We start from the raw sequence: 13944 nt of genomic DNA, 5'->3' as shown, positions 1-13944 counted from the left end.
TTTTGCCAAAATTGAAATGCCTTTTTACTTCTTGTTTGTTTTTGTAATATCGCTAATTTCCTAACAAAATAGGTTGTACTACCATAGGCCTAATGTAACTGAAGAAAATAAATAAATAAATAACACATGCTCTCCAAAGCTTGCATATGCTTTGATGACATAGAAGCATGGGTATTTTCCTTATATAATTGGCTATACCCTGCTGTTGATTTTTACTCTGAACTTCTAAATTATTTAAATTGGGATTTTCTTATGTCGATTGATAGTAGGTTGTGATCGTAAGGTAATGACTACAGATGCTCATTGGATCTATGTCTGGGAAAATTTATGTGCTTTATGTGTGTTGCCATCTCTCTGTTTGTATTTATATATTCATACAGTCATAGAAACATTCATACTCATATTTAAACATATACCCAGAATTTTATGATTTTACCTCTTTGCCCCTTCTTGTAAACAAAATTTGTTTCTTAAGTTTTGCTGAAGTAATTTTTCATCACGGTAAATTGAGGAATGTTTTTGGTCATATATAGGACAGAATTCACCACTGTCAGTTTTTAGCAATTTTTCTTAGAGTTTATTAGTACCTTAAGATTAGTATTGTTGAGTATTATAACAGAGTTTTTGTTCTTGTTTTATTAGGCCCAAATTTTTGAAGGATGTCCTAGATTTTCCTGATAGAAAAATAGTGGATTTGTCAGTTTTTAAGTAGATCTATTAGGCATTAATACTTTCAAAGTAAAAGGGATTCTCAAATTTAGGCACTAGTGAAATTCTTTTGTTTATTCACCCTTCATTTATTCATTCATTTAGCATTTGTATATTGAAGACTGACTGGGTGAAAGATAATGCCACATCTTGTCTCCTGGGGAATGATATCTTGTGGAATTAAATGGTTTAACACCACTGAAAGAAAGTAGGTGGTGCAATGGAATTCCTTCTCAACCTTCCCCTTTTTCAACAGCTTTATTGAGATATATTTCACATCCCATGCTTTCCACCTATTTAAGGTATACAATTCAATGTATTTTAGTATATTCACAGTTACCTGCAGCCACCACCACAGTCATTTTGGGGACATTTTCATCACCTCAAACAGAAACTCTATACCTTTTAGCTATCATCCCCACTGCCACCCTTACCCCAAGCCCTAGGCAACCACTGATCTACTTTGTTTCTTTACAGATTTCCCTGTTCTGGACATTTCATATGAATGGAATCATATAACATGTGGTCTTTTGTGACTGGCTTCTTCAACTCAGCATAATGTTTTCAAGGCTCATTCATTTTGTAGTGTATATCAGTAGTTCATTACTTTTTATGGCCAAATAATATTCCCTTATATAAACATACCACATTTTGTTTATCCATTTGTCAGTTGATGGAGGGATAGTATCTTTTGGGAGAAACTAAACAATGAGGTTTTAAATTTCCTGATTTGTAACAGTAAATGGTGTTCAAAGGTCATCTTTTTCAGTGAATCTCTTTCAGTTATTTTGGGTGTGTTTATTGTGAAGATGATGTATTTCCTTGCTTTGTAATTTTTTTCCTTATTGTTTTGTTGAAGTTTCAACCATCTTTGAATTGCCCTGCTTTTTGTCTTTACCATGTTGTCCACTGTTCAAACCAGTGGCATCTGGCCTTTGTAGTGAGTGAGGGCAAACCCACGTGTTTTCAAGTCTTCTGACTCAGTCACAAGATCTAATGTGCTTTCTGTTGAGAAGATATCAAAAAATTTTAGAGCATATACATACAGCAAAACGATTACTTTTATCGGCTTGCTATTTTTTCATATGACTAAAAACATTTAGAATGTAAGGAAACTTTTTTTGAAAGGTTAAGGTTTTTATTTTCTAGTTATCTAACTACCGAACAAACTGTATACTATTGCCATACTTTTCCATTATATGAATTTTTGAATGGGTTTTTTTTAAACAGACAGAATAACTTCATTGTTTCTTATTTGCTGTTATTATAATTACATTATGGATAGAGGTGTTTACATTATCATTTAACACTCTTTGGGCCCTTAACTTTTAAATTAAGCTTTATGGTCACTGATAATCACTTCTTTTGAACCCTGTGTGCATTGCCCATTTAAATTCGGATTTGTGTGTTTCTTTGTATAAATACGGAAAACATACCCACCTTACTAAAACTGTAGATTATATTAATAGACTTATGGTCGGAGTTAGGTAGACATTTTAAGTTCTTCATAAAGCTTGTAGGATCTTTAAAACCATGTATCTTTTGGTCCATGTTTTATGTCTGTCCAACTCATATCTTCTTGTCTGGTTTTGATACCTGATTACAAAATCCTACAGTAAACAGGTGGCTGTTCCTTTACTTTTATTATGAATGAGTCTTGTAACCAAGTAAAAGTAAATTTCCTATGCAGTGGTATAGCTCATGTTGGTCATAAGTAAGCTCAGTAGTTATCTCCCTTGCAAAAAAAAAAAATGCAGAATTTCTTTGCTCAAGCTACATTGTGACTTAGCCAAATTTAGGAAACTGATTTCTTTTATGAAGGCAATATCATAAAGATTTTTCAAGTCTTAACTAAAACTTCTTTTCAATTAGTTTTGCATATCAGCCATATAAAAACAGAAGGGAAAAAAGTGTCCTGAAAATTATACAGGGAGACACTTGCTGACTTAATCACCATTACTGTCATGTGAGTTCTTTAGAGTCTTTGTGGCTATGTTTGAAGTACTTTCTTAGGATCTCATATATAAATGTGCTTGTTCCGTCTTTTTGGTAATAAACAAGATTACTCTCTTCATACACAATGTTTGGTAGCTGTTACTTTATAATAATTACAGTGGCAATCCTTGAATAATTTGCTTCCAGATTCATTACAGATAATTTTCTATTCCAGTTTTTTCCCCCTATAATACAAATCTTTGAAGAATACTTTTTTCTGCCCATTAAGAAGATACATTTGACCTTTGCTACTGTGCATACTTTCCTTCTGGGATATGTGTGTATGTTCAGAGGTGAATAATATATGCAGTGATGAATTAGTAAGAGTTAATTAGAACATGGACTATTTTGTATCCTCATAGAGATTTTGCCAGCTTTACATATTTATGATATGTATATGTGACTTTCAAAATAGAAGATTCAATTTAATAAGGAATTTGTTCTTGTTAAAAATAAAAAAGGTGAACCTCGTCACTGGTAATCATTACAGCCAATTAATTTAAACACCTAGATTGTACCACCTACATTTATAGCAGAAATTGGTGGGACAGAATGGATGCTATATTAATGTTTAGCTTTTTCTATAATTTAATTTTGATGTAGGTCATGTACTTAACTATTAAACATTTTTAAATGCTTCAAGTAAAATTTCATAATCCAAGTTATATATTTTGCCATCCTCCCCAGAAATGAACAAGGAGAAAGTAGATTTAAGAAAGATTTTTAGTTATATATGGGAGATTGGCCAGAGTTAATGAATTCTTGAAGGGAGCTCCCTGAGAATAGGTTTTTGTGTGTGTGGAAGGACAAAACCCAGAACTAAAATGAGTTTTATTTGTAGTTTTTAAAAAATCTGTTACTGTGATTGTTCCTTCAGAATGTGTTTTATGTTTCTATTTGCCCTTTAGCCTTATTTTGCCTTTTATTATTTTGTGTTGGATAACTTGGGTAAGTGTTCCCAAACAATGAATGGCTAATAGGAGATTTATTAATTAGCCTGTGTATCGTTCTTTTGATAGGTACTCTACATAATAACTGAAGCAACAATCTGTGCTTTCCCGAGAAATGTCATTTTATGAGAAGATTGATGTTCAATTGACATATACTTGTAGAGTTCAAGCCAGCTATGAGTATATAAAGCTTAAAGAGAGTTCAGTTTTAGTGATAACAGAATTTATTATTTGAGTAGAGCTTTGAAACTCATCCAAAATACTTTCCAATGCATTTTTATTTAATATTTAAATATGAAAGTGTTATTGACTGAAACTTGATTTTTTTTTTACTAAATTAGCTAGCTTTATGTATTTTAGATGTATGTTTGAATGTGAATATTTAGAATTTACTTATTTTAATAGTATGTTTTCTACATTTTTCTATAGATAATGGAAATAAACTGAGTGGAAATTGAGATATTTGTCTCCTTCTCCACTATATCATTTAAGAGCTGTGTAACACATAAACATTTCTGAACTCTAATATTAAAACAAATAATAATCCTCATGCTCACTTTAGAGGATTATAGTATGAATAATATGGTATCGTCTGTGTATCAAAGTGTTGATTTATTCATTAAGACGAATTAGGTGTTAAGCGTTTTATAAGGTATTAGAGTAAAACTTAACACATTGAGAAGAATCATAAGAGAAAAAAGAATCATTCAAATATAATATGTACAAAGTTTCTCGAGGCCAGAAATGGTTATAATTTATCAAGCTTTTTACTGCTGTCAGGCAGGATACCATGTGCTTTATATTCATTATTTAAGTCTTCTGACACTGATGTAATGTCATTGTTACCATCATTTTACAGATGAGTAAAGGGGCTCAGAGAATCATATATTTCTTTAAGTTCATTTTGAACATCTATTGTTTGCCAGTGTACATGTAAGCCTGACAGACATGTTGTCTACCCTCATAGAGCTTAGGTTCTAGAGGGGAAGACCCAAATCAAATAATCATACAGATGACTATCATATTCATAACCTGTGATGAGTGCTGTGCAGATCCAGTGTGATACAGGAGACTAATAGGGAACTTGCCTTGAATGGGAGACAGAGCACCTGCCCCAGGTAATGAGTGATAACATAAATTGAAATCTGAAGGATATTCAGGAGTTAACACTGCACAGTGGGGGTTGGAAGGTGGTTGGAGCTGAGCCTTACCTTGAAAAAATTGGCAACGAGAAGGCCCAGTGAGAGGGGTGTGCTGTCTAGCCAGCAAGGATTGATATCCACTATTTTTACTCTAGTAGGAAGAATCTGAGAGGAGGGTGAAAATCTCAATAAAACAAATACCATACAAAAAGATTAAGTGTATGAGACGTCAAGAAGAGAGAATGTTCGTTGACATGGGGAGAAAAAAGGAATTGGTAGATTAATTAGCCAGTTTGAATAGTCTAGAAAAAAAGACTCAAATTATGGGACTAATAGTGAGAGTGGAAGACAGGAAAGGCAAAGATAAATCATTTTTGAAAGAAACTTGCCTCATGAGTGCCTAGCTGGGAATGGGATTATAACTCAAGATTCCCAGTCAGTGGGGTAGAGAGCTCACACAAACCAGGCTCTGATTTCTGAATCTGTGACTTCATTAATTGAGTGACTTCAGGCAAGGTAGTGAATTATTTTTACCTAAGTTTCCTTATTTGTGAAATAAAGGTAATAATAGTAAAAACTTCATGGTATTTTCCAAGGATTAAAAGGGTTAATGTGTGTAAACTAACTGGCAAAATATCTGTAAGATGGCGAATATTCAATAAAACTAGCTATTATTAATAATAGCAGGTAATTGATTACTATTGTAAACAAATACAAAAAATCCTGGCATTTGATAGAGGAAAAGACAGAGGAATAAAGAGGGAGAAATGGCCGTTCTCAAACCTGTTTAAGGGCTTCCTTCTTGTTCTTAGGGTCTCGTCCTCTAAACTCATTGCTCACAAACCCAAACTGTCAAGTTCTCGAGCACAGGGACATTGCCATCCATTTCCTGCCACTTAAAGCAGTGCCTGGCTCCAAAGTGATGGTTTTTGCATAGTGATGATATTTGAAGCTGTAGGAGTGGATGAAATTGCCAAATTAAAGAATGAAGAGCCTGGCCGTGGGAAACACCTGTATTTATTTATAGTAGAGAGTGAGAAGTTGCTGCCAGGAAAACTAGAATAGTCAGTCTCTACAGCCTAAGAATGAGGGAGAGTTACTACTGCAGGCTGCATCAAAGTCTGGGAGGACAAGGAGACTAGAGAAGGTGACCAGATGTGATGAGGACATTGCCTCTCAGAGAGGGCAGTTTCAGGAATGTGTGGGGCGCAGTCCAGATTGCAGAATTAAAATGTAGGTGGAGGTAAAGAAGTGGGAGCATTGGTTGCTGGGTACATGGGTTTCTCTTTCAAGAAATCCATGGTAAAGGTAAGCAGAAAGAAATAATTACTTTTAATAAGTTGCAGGCTTAAGAAATTTGTTATTGTTGTTGTTCTTGGGTAGCTGGGGGAATGCTGGTTGTGTAAGAATTGAGGAAAAAGTTACAAGGCACCCTGGACAAGGCAGGGTCTTGGAGAGGTCCTGGAGGTCTGCGTTAGCCAGGCCCGAATGCTAATCCCTGCATGTATAGGTGGGAACAGTCTGACTGAATGTCTGCTCTTTTCCTCATCTCTGGATTTTCAAAGCGTGTAGTTCAGATGATGCAATACATACAGCCCTGTTTTGTTCAGATTGCCCAGAAAAGAGTCAGAGGCATTCAGACATTAGCTGAATGAAGGAAGAAGCGAATGGGCTCACAAGAATGAAAGCTCATCCGTTTCTGCCCTTTCCAATTGTTGCATTGTAACGCATGTACATTTTTGAGGCTTAACTGGCTTTGATAGTTTTATAATAATTTATGTTTTTTTAAGTGTGGGTGAGTTGGCAAGTGATCACATTGGTTCTCTTTTGTTGTGAATAAATAGTATGTCAAAGTTTTATGCTGTTTCAAAAATGTTATTTAGAATAAAACTTCCTTTGAAGCCACAATAGTCTCTTACCCAAAATATTTATTTAGACCACATTGTTTAAATATATGTAATTCCCTTAAGGAACAATTGTAGTCTATATAAACCTGAAATTAAAACAAATAGACATTCTGGAATTTATAGAAATACGAAATGGATATTCCAGTGCTTAAGTGTTTATACACAAAAGGAGTTGAGGTGTTCTAAAGTTTGTTTAGGTACAAAAAGGAGTAGAATTTACAAAAAGGGATGATGATCTGAAAAGTTTAATTCTCAAATGTGCCAGCTGTGTGAAGTTATTTAGGAAGAGAAAATATTTGAATCATAAGCTAGTTGAGTAAGTGAATGAATGATTCAACCAGTGAAAACATAAATATACAAAAATTAAGCAAATCCATAATTTCTTAATTTGTTCTAGTCTTGAATGTAGCTATAATTAAAGCTGATGAAAGTGTGCTTTAAACACGATATTAGGATATTGTTGTGAAGTAATTAAATGTTATCAAATTAATGATTTAAAGTATTTGTTTTTATGCTCAAGTTTATATTTAACTGTCCTTGAAAGATTATCTCTTTTATTGTTTTTCCCTTGATTTTGGTAAAGCAGAGGATATATTTTTTAAGCCTTCATGAAAGCTTTTATTATTGCACTTCAAATTATATAAATGTTTTAATGTCAGCATAGTTCTCATATCTGAATTTACAGTTGGATAGTTTGTAAACTGCCTTGTTTTCAGAGGAAACATTGTCCTCTAAACTCTTTTTATTTTGGTCATAGTATAATCAAGCTGTGAGTTCATTAACTAATAAACATGTTAGTTAAACAAACTATTCTAACCTGGGATATTTTGATATATTGCTCAGTCAAAAAAACATTGAAACTGAAATAAGAACTTTTGGGAGAAATATTTCCCCTTATAATCTACAAATTTCCTTTAATCACTAATGTAAAACAGCAAAGTTTTACAACCTCACTAATGTGCAGTTGGGCTATTGACACTAGCAGAGAGACCCTGAAATACCAGGCAGATTATACAATTGGATATTTCCCTAGAGGTAAACACCTTAAATTAGGGATGCGGGTGAGGTACGAAAGGAATCTGCAGTAAGGATTCCAACATCCAAAACCGAATAAGGATCCTTAGATTTAATGTTAGTTAATGAAAGAAGTATTTTAAACTTGCCTGATCCAAAGCATAGGGAACACAGTAAAACACCGTTCAGCCTTACTCTCTGTAAATGGAATTTATCCCAACCATGTTATCAATATCTAAAATATTACCTGTCATAAATGAGACCATTTATATAAAAATATAAATGGTTCCAGAAATATGAGCATTTGGAGCTGTGTAAGTTGATTGTGGCTTTCAGGCACAGAACTGCAGTTTCAGGTATCTCCATGCCCACCCCTCCACCCCCAAATCAGTAAGCATTGATTGCATCTAAATCTGCAGAGAGATCTTTTCCTGGCAGTTCAGATAGTTACAGTAGATGGTTAATCTGTGAATGATCAGACTAAATCTATTCTGTCTTCAGAATTCTATGCAAATTAGAACTAAATGTATGAGATAAATTTATTAACTGTAGTCTAGGAGCATAGGTCACCTTTAGCACAATTCTTAAAAATAGGTTTTTATTCATAAAAAGTTATACTCCATTTATGCTACTTTTCTATGAATTCACTTTATAATATAAACTGGTAAGAAGATTTTTTAAAGTACTTTTAAGGAAATGAAAGATTTTTGAGTGAGTTTTTCAGTTTTCTGGGGTACAGTTTTACTGCTCCAGATATAAAATGTTCACATAAATGGCTTTCCTGTTCCACATCTGACATAAAAACAAAGTTTAAGCTTATTTTCTGATATCACCATTAACATAAAAGGATTGTTTTGTATTTTTCTAAATAGGAATGAAAATAGAATGAAAAAAATCTAAGAAAAAGCCCCCGAAGAATAGGAAAGTGATAAATAATAACAGAAATATGCTAGGTCTTATTGGGACACCAGACATATATTTTGTCTTTCAAAATATATCTGAAAGATTAGCAAAGCATTTACATGAGATTTATCAGAAGAAAAGTAATATTCTAATAATAATATTTGTTTGCCACATTTTATTTTCACAGACATTTCACTGGAACATTGTTTTATTAGATTGTGGGGGTTTTTTGCATTATTGCCAGGTAGATAAATGGAAATATGTATTAGCAGCAGGATTTTTTTTCTCTTCGGTATCTTTGTTGTTACAGATCCAGCATTGTGTAGAATAAGTAATCCTTTATTCTTATTCTGCTTGGTATAAGTTTCTAATTTAAAGGTTAGTATGAATGACATATAAAACATTATATTAATGAATGAATTTTGTTTTCTTAACTTTTGTTTTAGAGATTTTGATGATACCAAAATTTATTTTTAAAATTTTCTAGATTGCTACCAACATAAAGCCTTTAAAAATGAAAGTGGGCATTATTAAAATGGTGAAAAAATTTAGTACTTTTGAACAAATGCTGATCTTTTTTTCCTCCTTTATTTTTCAGGCCATCCGTTGCACACTGGTAAACTGCACGTGTGAATGTTTTCAGCCGGGGAAGATTAACCTGAGGACTTGCGATCATTGTAAACATGGCTGGGTGGCACATGGTGAGGAAAACCTGGGCTTTTCTTTCCATTCTTATTATGTTCATGTGAATGTGTGTGTGTTTTTTTTAGAGCAGTCACTGGCCTGGAGAAGAGAGAGGTCAGCTGTGCTCCAATGTTCGTTAACATTCAGTCTGCGGCTCTCTTAACAGCATATTCTCAGCTGCAAGACGTAAGGCTGGGCAAGCAGCTCTCAGCACCGGGGCAAGATGTTTATAGGACAGTTGGGCTGTGGGGTTCATAGTGAGCATAGCAGCAGCCAGCAAGCACCAGGCCTGATGGAAACTCAAACATGCCACAGTTGGTCTTTCAGGGCCTGGACCTCAGAAGGAAGCTGGCAAATCCTCATTGCCTGAGAACTCCTTGATGACTGCTCACCCTTGTCATATGTGTTAGGGGCTGAGTTTATCCTTCCAGATGTTAAATTTTGTATGGTCTAAGGTGGGTGAGAGAGTGAACAGCAACACTATTTAACTGGTATCTGAAAAAATAATCTGTAAATACCCCCTTTCAGTGTGCATTGAGATTTGGAGGTGGTAGAAGTTGGTAGAGTGTGAGCTCTGTGTAGGTGTGTGTTCAGGGTGGGCGTGACCCAGAGTGAAGGATGTAAGTGTTGAGGCTTTTTGCCAGGTGCGCAGAGCTGTTCCATCAATGTGCCTTGACTGTGAATTTAACATATTCTTGCATATGGCTTACATTTATTGTGTTTAGGCAAAAGGAGACTTGGAGATAAGCAGACATTTTGTTCACCTCCTAGACTGTAGAATTTAAAAAGAGGTAATGTTTATAAAAGAAATCCTGGCTTGAGATTTTTTGACAGCCTGAGGTATTGGCTCTTAAGTGGACATATTCTCCATTCCCAAGCAGTGCCAAACATCCAGTGGGTTGTATTTTTATAAATGTCATGTTATTCTAGCAAGATTTGAGGTAACAACACTGGGCTGTGCCTTGAAATCCTTTTAATTTATCATGTATCTTGCTTGTTAGAGTGTGTGTGTTGGAGTTGCAGGGATGTTTCAGCCATATTTCTGTGAGAGAGAGAGAGGCAGTAGTATGAGAAGAATACATTGGAAGGAATGTGCTGGGAAAATATAGCCACAATCCCATAATCCTTCAGTGTCACCAGGGATGGAACTCTAACCTGCTTCATTAACAACAAGGCCAAAATCTGTAACAACTCTCAGTCCAGTCTTGAACAGATGAGCTGCTGTTACTTTTGCCATCTATGTATGTTACTAATTTGATGTTTTCATCTCTCTTCCTGTACCAGCATGCTAGTACTGCCATAACAAAATAGCACATACTGGGTGGCTTAAACAACAGAGATTAATTTTCTCACAGTTCTGGAGGCTAAAATTTCAAGATCAGGGTATCAGACGGGTTGGTTTCATTCTGAGGCCTCTCTTTCTGGTTTGCAATAGCCACCCTCGCGTGGTCTTTTCTTTTGTGGGCACATGGCCCTGGTGTCTCCTGTGCATCCAAATTTTCTCTTTGTATTGGGACACAAGTCCTACTGGATTAGGGTCCACCCTATGGGTCTCATTTTAACTTAATCACCTCTGCAAAAGCCCTATCTCCAAATATAATTACATTCTAAAGTGGTAGGGATTATGGCTTCAACATATGAATTTTGGGGGAATGTAATTGAGCCTATAACACTTCCCAAACATCTTTCTTTCCCTGAAAAACTGTTGGTTTTGCTAGGTAGTATGTACAGAGCTTATGTCAGAAACCCATCAAGAATCATAAGGTCATGAGGTGATGTGGGTGTAGACTGTTCTGAGGTCACATCCTGGCTTTGGTGCTTCAATGACATGTTACTCATCATCTCTGGACCTCAGTTTTCTTATTAGTGAAAAAATAATAATACTTATTTTGCAGTTTTACTGTGAAAATCAAAGATAAAATATGTGGAACCTTTAATAAATAATACATGTTAAGAACAACAGACTGGACAATAGATGAGCAGTAAAGGGGATCAATTATTAAACTTTTCATTATTCGTCAAGCTTTTCATTATGCACTCTCGTTTTTTTGAAAGCCATCATTTGTTACCATCATCAGTCTACTATGGTGGCCTTGAGACTATAAAAGTTTGCTGTATCTCCAGAGTTTGTTTTATCTGTTCAACTCCATGTGCTTATTAAATTAGTAGTGTAATGAAAAAAAAAAAAGCAATATTTTTTTCCTCCCAGAACAACGTAAATTATTCCCACCCAATGACTGTTCTGAAGATTTTCTGAAGGATGTAATTTTTCACCCAACTTCTGTGCTTTTCCTACTGTGCCATTAGAAATTCTGTTTTTCTGGGATATTAATTTTAGGGCTGCTTACATCTAAATAAAATAAATTTTAATTCTTTCCCTCAGTTATTATCTTAACCCTCTCTTCTCCCTCACAACAGCAACGTATCTGTACACAACTCAAAATACGTACATGCAGGTATGCAAATCTCACGCTTCCCCTATTCGTTAGGGCGGATAGGACACTGAGGGGTTGGCTTCCGGCCTTTGAGTTGGCAGTGAGATGAGAGCACCCACTCCTTTTGCTCCCAGCATTTCAACTAATTGCTTCATTCCCTCCCCCTGTACAGAAACCCCGAAATCGTGTCTCCAGTTATTTCTGCTCAGAGGTGAAACATAGCAGTCTTTTTGGCTGCCTTACACAGTGCAGTGTGCTGTACTGTGTGGGGTAAGGAGGAAGTGACTTGGTTTTCCTAGTGTGTGATTTTTCTCTGAAAGTGCATAGAACAGCAATAAGACTACTGGGATACATTTTATAGAATTTTTTCCTGTTAGCACTGAACACACTCTACCTGTTACTGTGCTGTTAAATTTTTTTAAAAAAATATCTGCTGCTAGAAAATAACCAAATGCCAAAATCAGTTACTCTCTTTAAAAGGGAGCATTTTTAGAAATTCGTTGGCTTCTTTTGAATGTCTTCCTATATTATATCTCTTTTGTTAGCATCTTCAATTTATTTTTAAGATGTTGGATTTTATGCATCATTACGTACCATATGTAGGCACACACATATATATGTATATGTGTGTGTGTGTCTGTATGTGTGCACACACATTTACTTCATTGCCTTTCAGATTGCTTCTCAAACCTGCTTGAATTATTGACATTAGCTGCTTTACAAAAATCTTGAGAAAGATGTTTTAAAAACTTTAAAGAGAGTGATTAATTCATTATACTACAGCACCTGCATTTTGAAATTACTTAGTGGGCCATGTTACTATGCACAAATTACTTCCTTGAAATCTTTAGTGCTATTGAGTTGGGGGAGCAAAACACCTAAAACAGTTCCTTGAATACTGGGAGGCATTTCCCACTGAATTAATAAAGAATTCTCCCTTCCTCCCCCATTAATGAATCTCAGCTCTTTCACTTTGATAGAAAGCAGGGCTTATTGAATTTAACTTTATTTAAAACATCTTTTTTTTTTGGCATAAGATGTCCATATCTAGTCTATAATAATTTAGTTGGTAGTCTCAGAATTTCTAATTCTGTCATGCTTCTTTCTGTTCAAAGTCCTTGGATAAAGGACTTCAGCATACTGCCACTTAGTTCACTTAACTAGTGTATTTTCCCCTCCAGTTTGTATTGTCTTCTCTGGGCTTTTCTTTGATTTACCTAAAACGATCTGAGGGAGTCTTGAGGGGCGGGGGGCGGGGGGTAGACTTCCTACATGTTCAATTCTTTTTGGCTCAAAAGTGCCAAAATAAGATATCAGGCAATAATTGGCTTCTTTTCTGATATGTAAATGTTTTTGGATTTAGAAATTCAGTTTGTTGTGTGTTGACCCTTTCTGCTCAAACTAGAGTAGTAATCGGACCATTTATAGAATTGAGGCTTTTGCCGAAGACTTTACATAGCCTTAAAAATTAGCTGGTATTGGGTCAGCCCTGTGGCTCACTTGGGAGAGTGTGGTGCTGGTAGTGGCGAAGCCGTGGGTTCGGATCCTATATAGGGATGGCCAGTGTGCTCACTGGCTGAGCATGGTGCGGACAACACCATGCCGAGGGTTGCGATCCCCTTACCCGTCAAAAAAAAAAGAAAAAAAAAAAGCTGATATTACCAGTATATACTCAGTGCTAGGTGAAGATGGGGTGAGTCCTACTCATCATTTTCCCTTGAAGAAGCTCTGCTTATACTGAATAGTGTTACTTATAGGAGCTTATTGCCTTTGTGAAAAACTAGAGGCATGATGTAAAGGTTGAGAACTGCTGTACTAAACCATGTTTGATACTATTTGCAAATTAATTTTAGTGTCCATAGTCTAGATGATGACTTTATTTCTAAACCATTAAAATGAATGTAAATATGCTGATAATACCAAGGTCCACAGTTCAATACCCAGGTAGGCCAGCCAACCTCCCACCCCATCACCCAAAACAAAGAAATAAAACTTAAAAAAAAAAAAAAAAGAATTCTAAATGGTTTTAGGAAATATTTAATGATTTAATGGTAATCCAAAACAATTTGAAAAATTTTTTCCATGATGGTGTGTATTTGCTTTGTGTATTTGATAAAAGAGGTGGGCAGAGTCTTCTCCCTGTTTGCTCTGGCAAATGTACGCGTCATGCTCGCCTCACGAAACTGGAATAAGCTTCTGAAAAGAA

General features: G+C 35.3%; 1 protein-coding gene across 1 annotated transcript in view; it reads left to right on the top strand.

The window, feature by feature from the left end:
• The window catches only part of BNC2 (basonuclin zinc finger protein 2), a 422101-nt gene that overhangs the window by 274260 nt on the left and 133897 nt on the right, over nucleotides 1-13944 (top strand). Inside the window, exon 4 of the mRNA XM_063081214.1 lies at nucleotides 9218-9320. Coding sequence (XP_062937284.1) covers nucleotides 9218-9320 — 103 coding nt within the window. The remainder of the gene's footprint in view (nucleotides 1-9217; nucleotides 9321-13944) is intronic.

Source organism: Cynocephalus volans, chromosome 16 (assembly GCF_027409185.1).
Source record: "Cynocephalus volans isolate mCynVol1 chromosome 16, mCynVol1.pri, whole genome shotgun sequence".
Taxonomy (NCBI): Eukaryota; Metazoa; Chordata; class Mammalia; order Dermoptera; family Cynocephalidae; genus Cynocephalus; species Cynocephalus volans.
The sequence above is the reverse complement of the archived record's forward strand: the minus strand, read 5'-3'. Positions and strand labels throughout refer to the sequence as shown.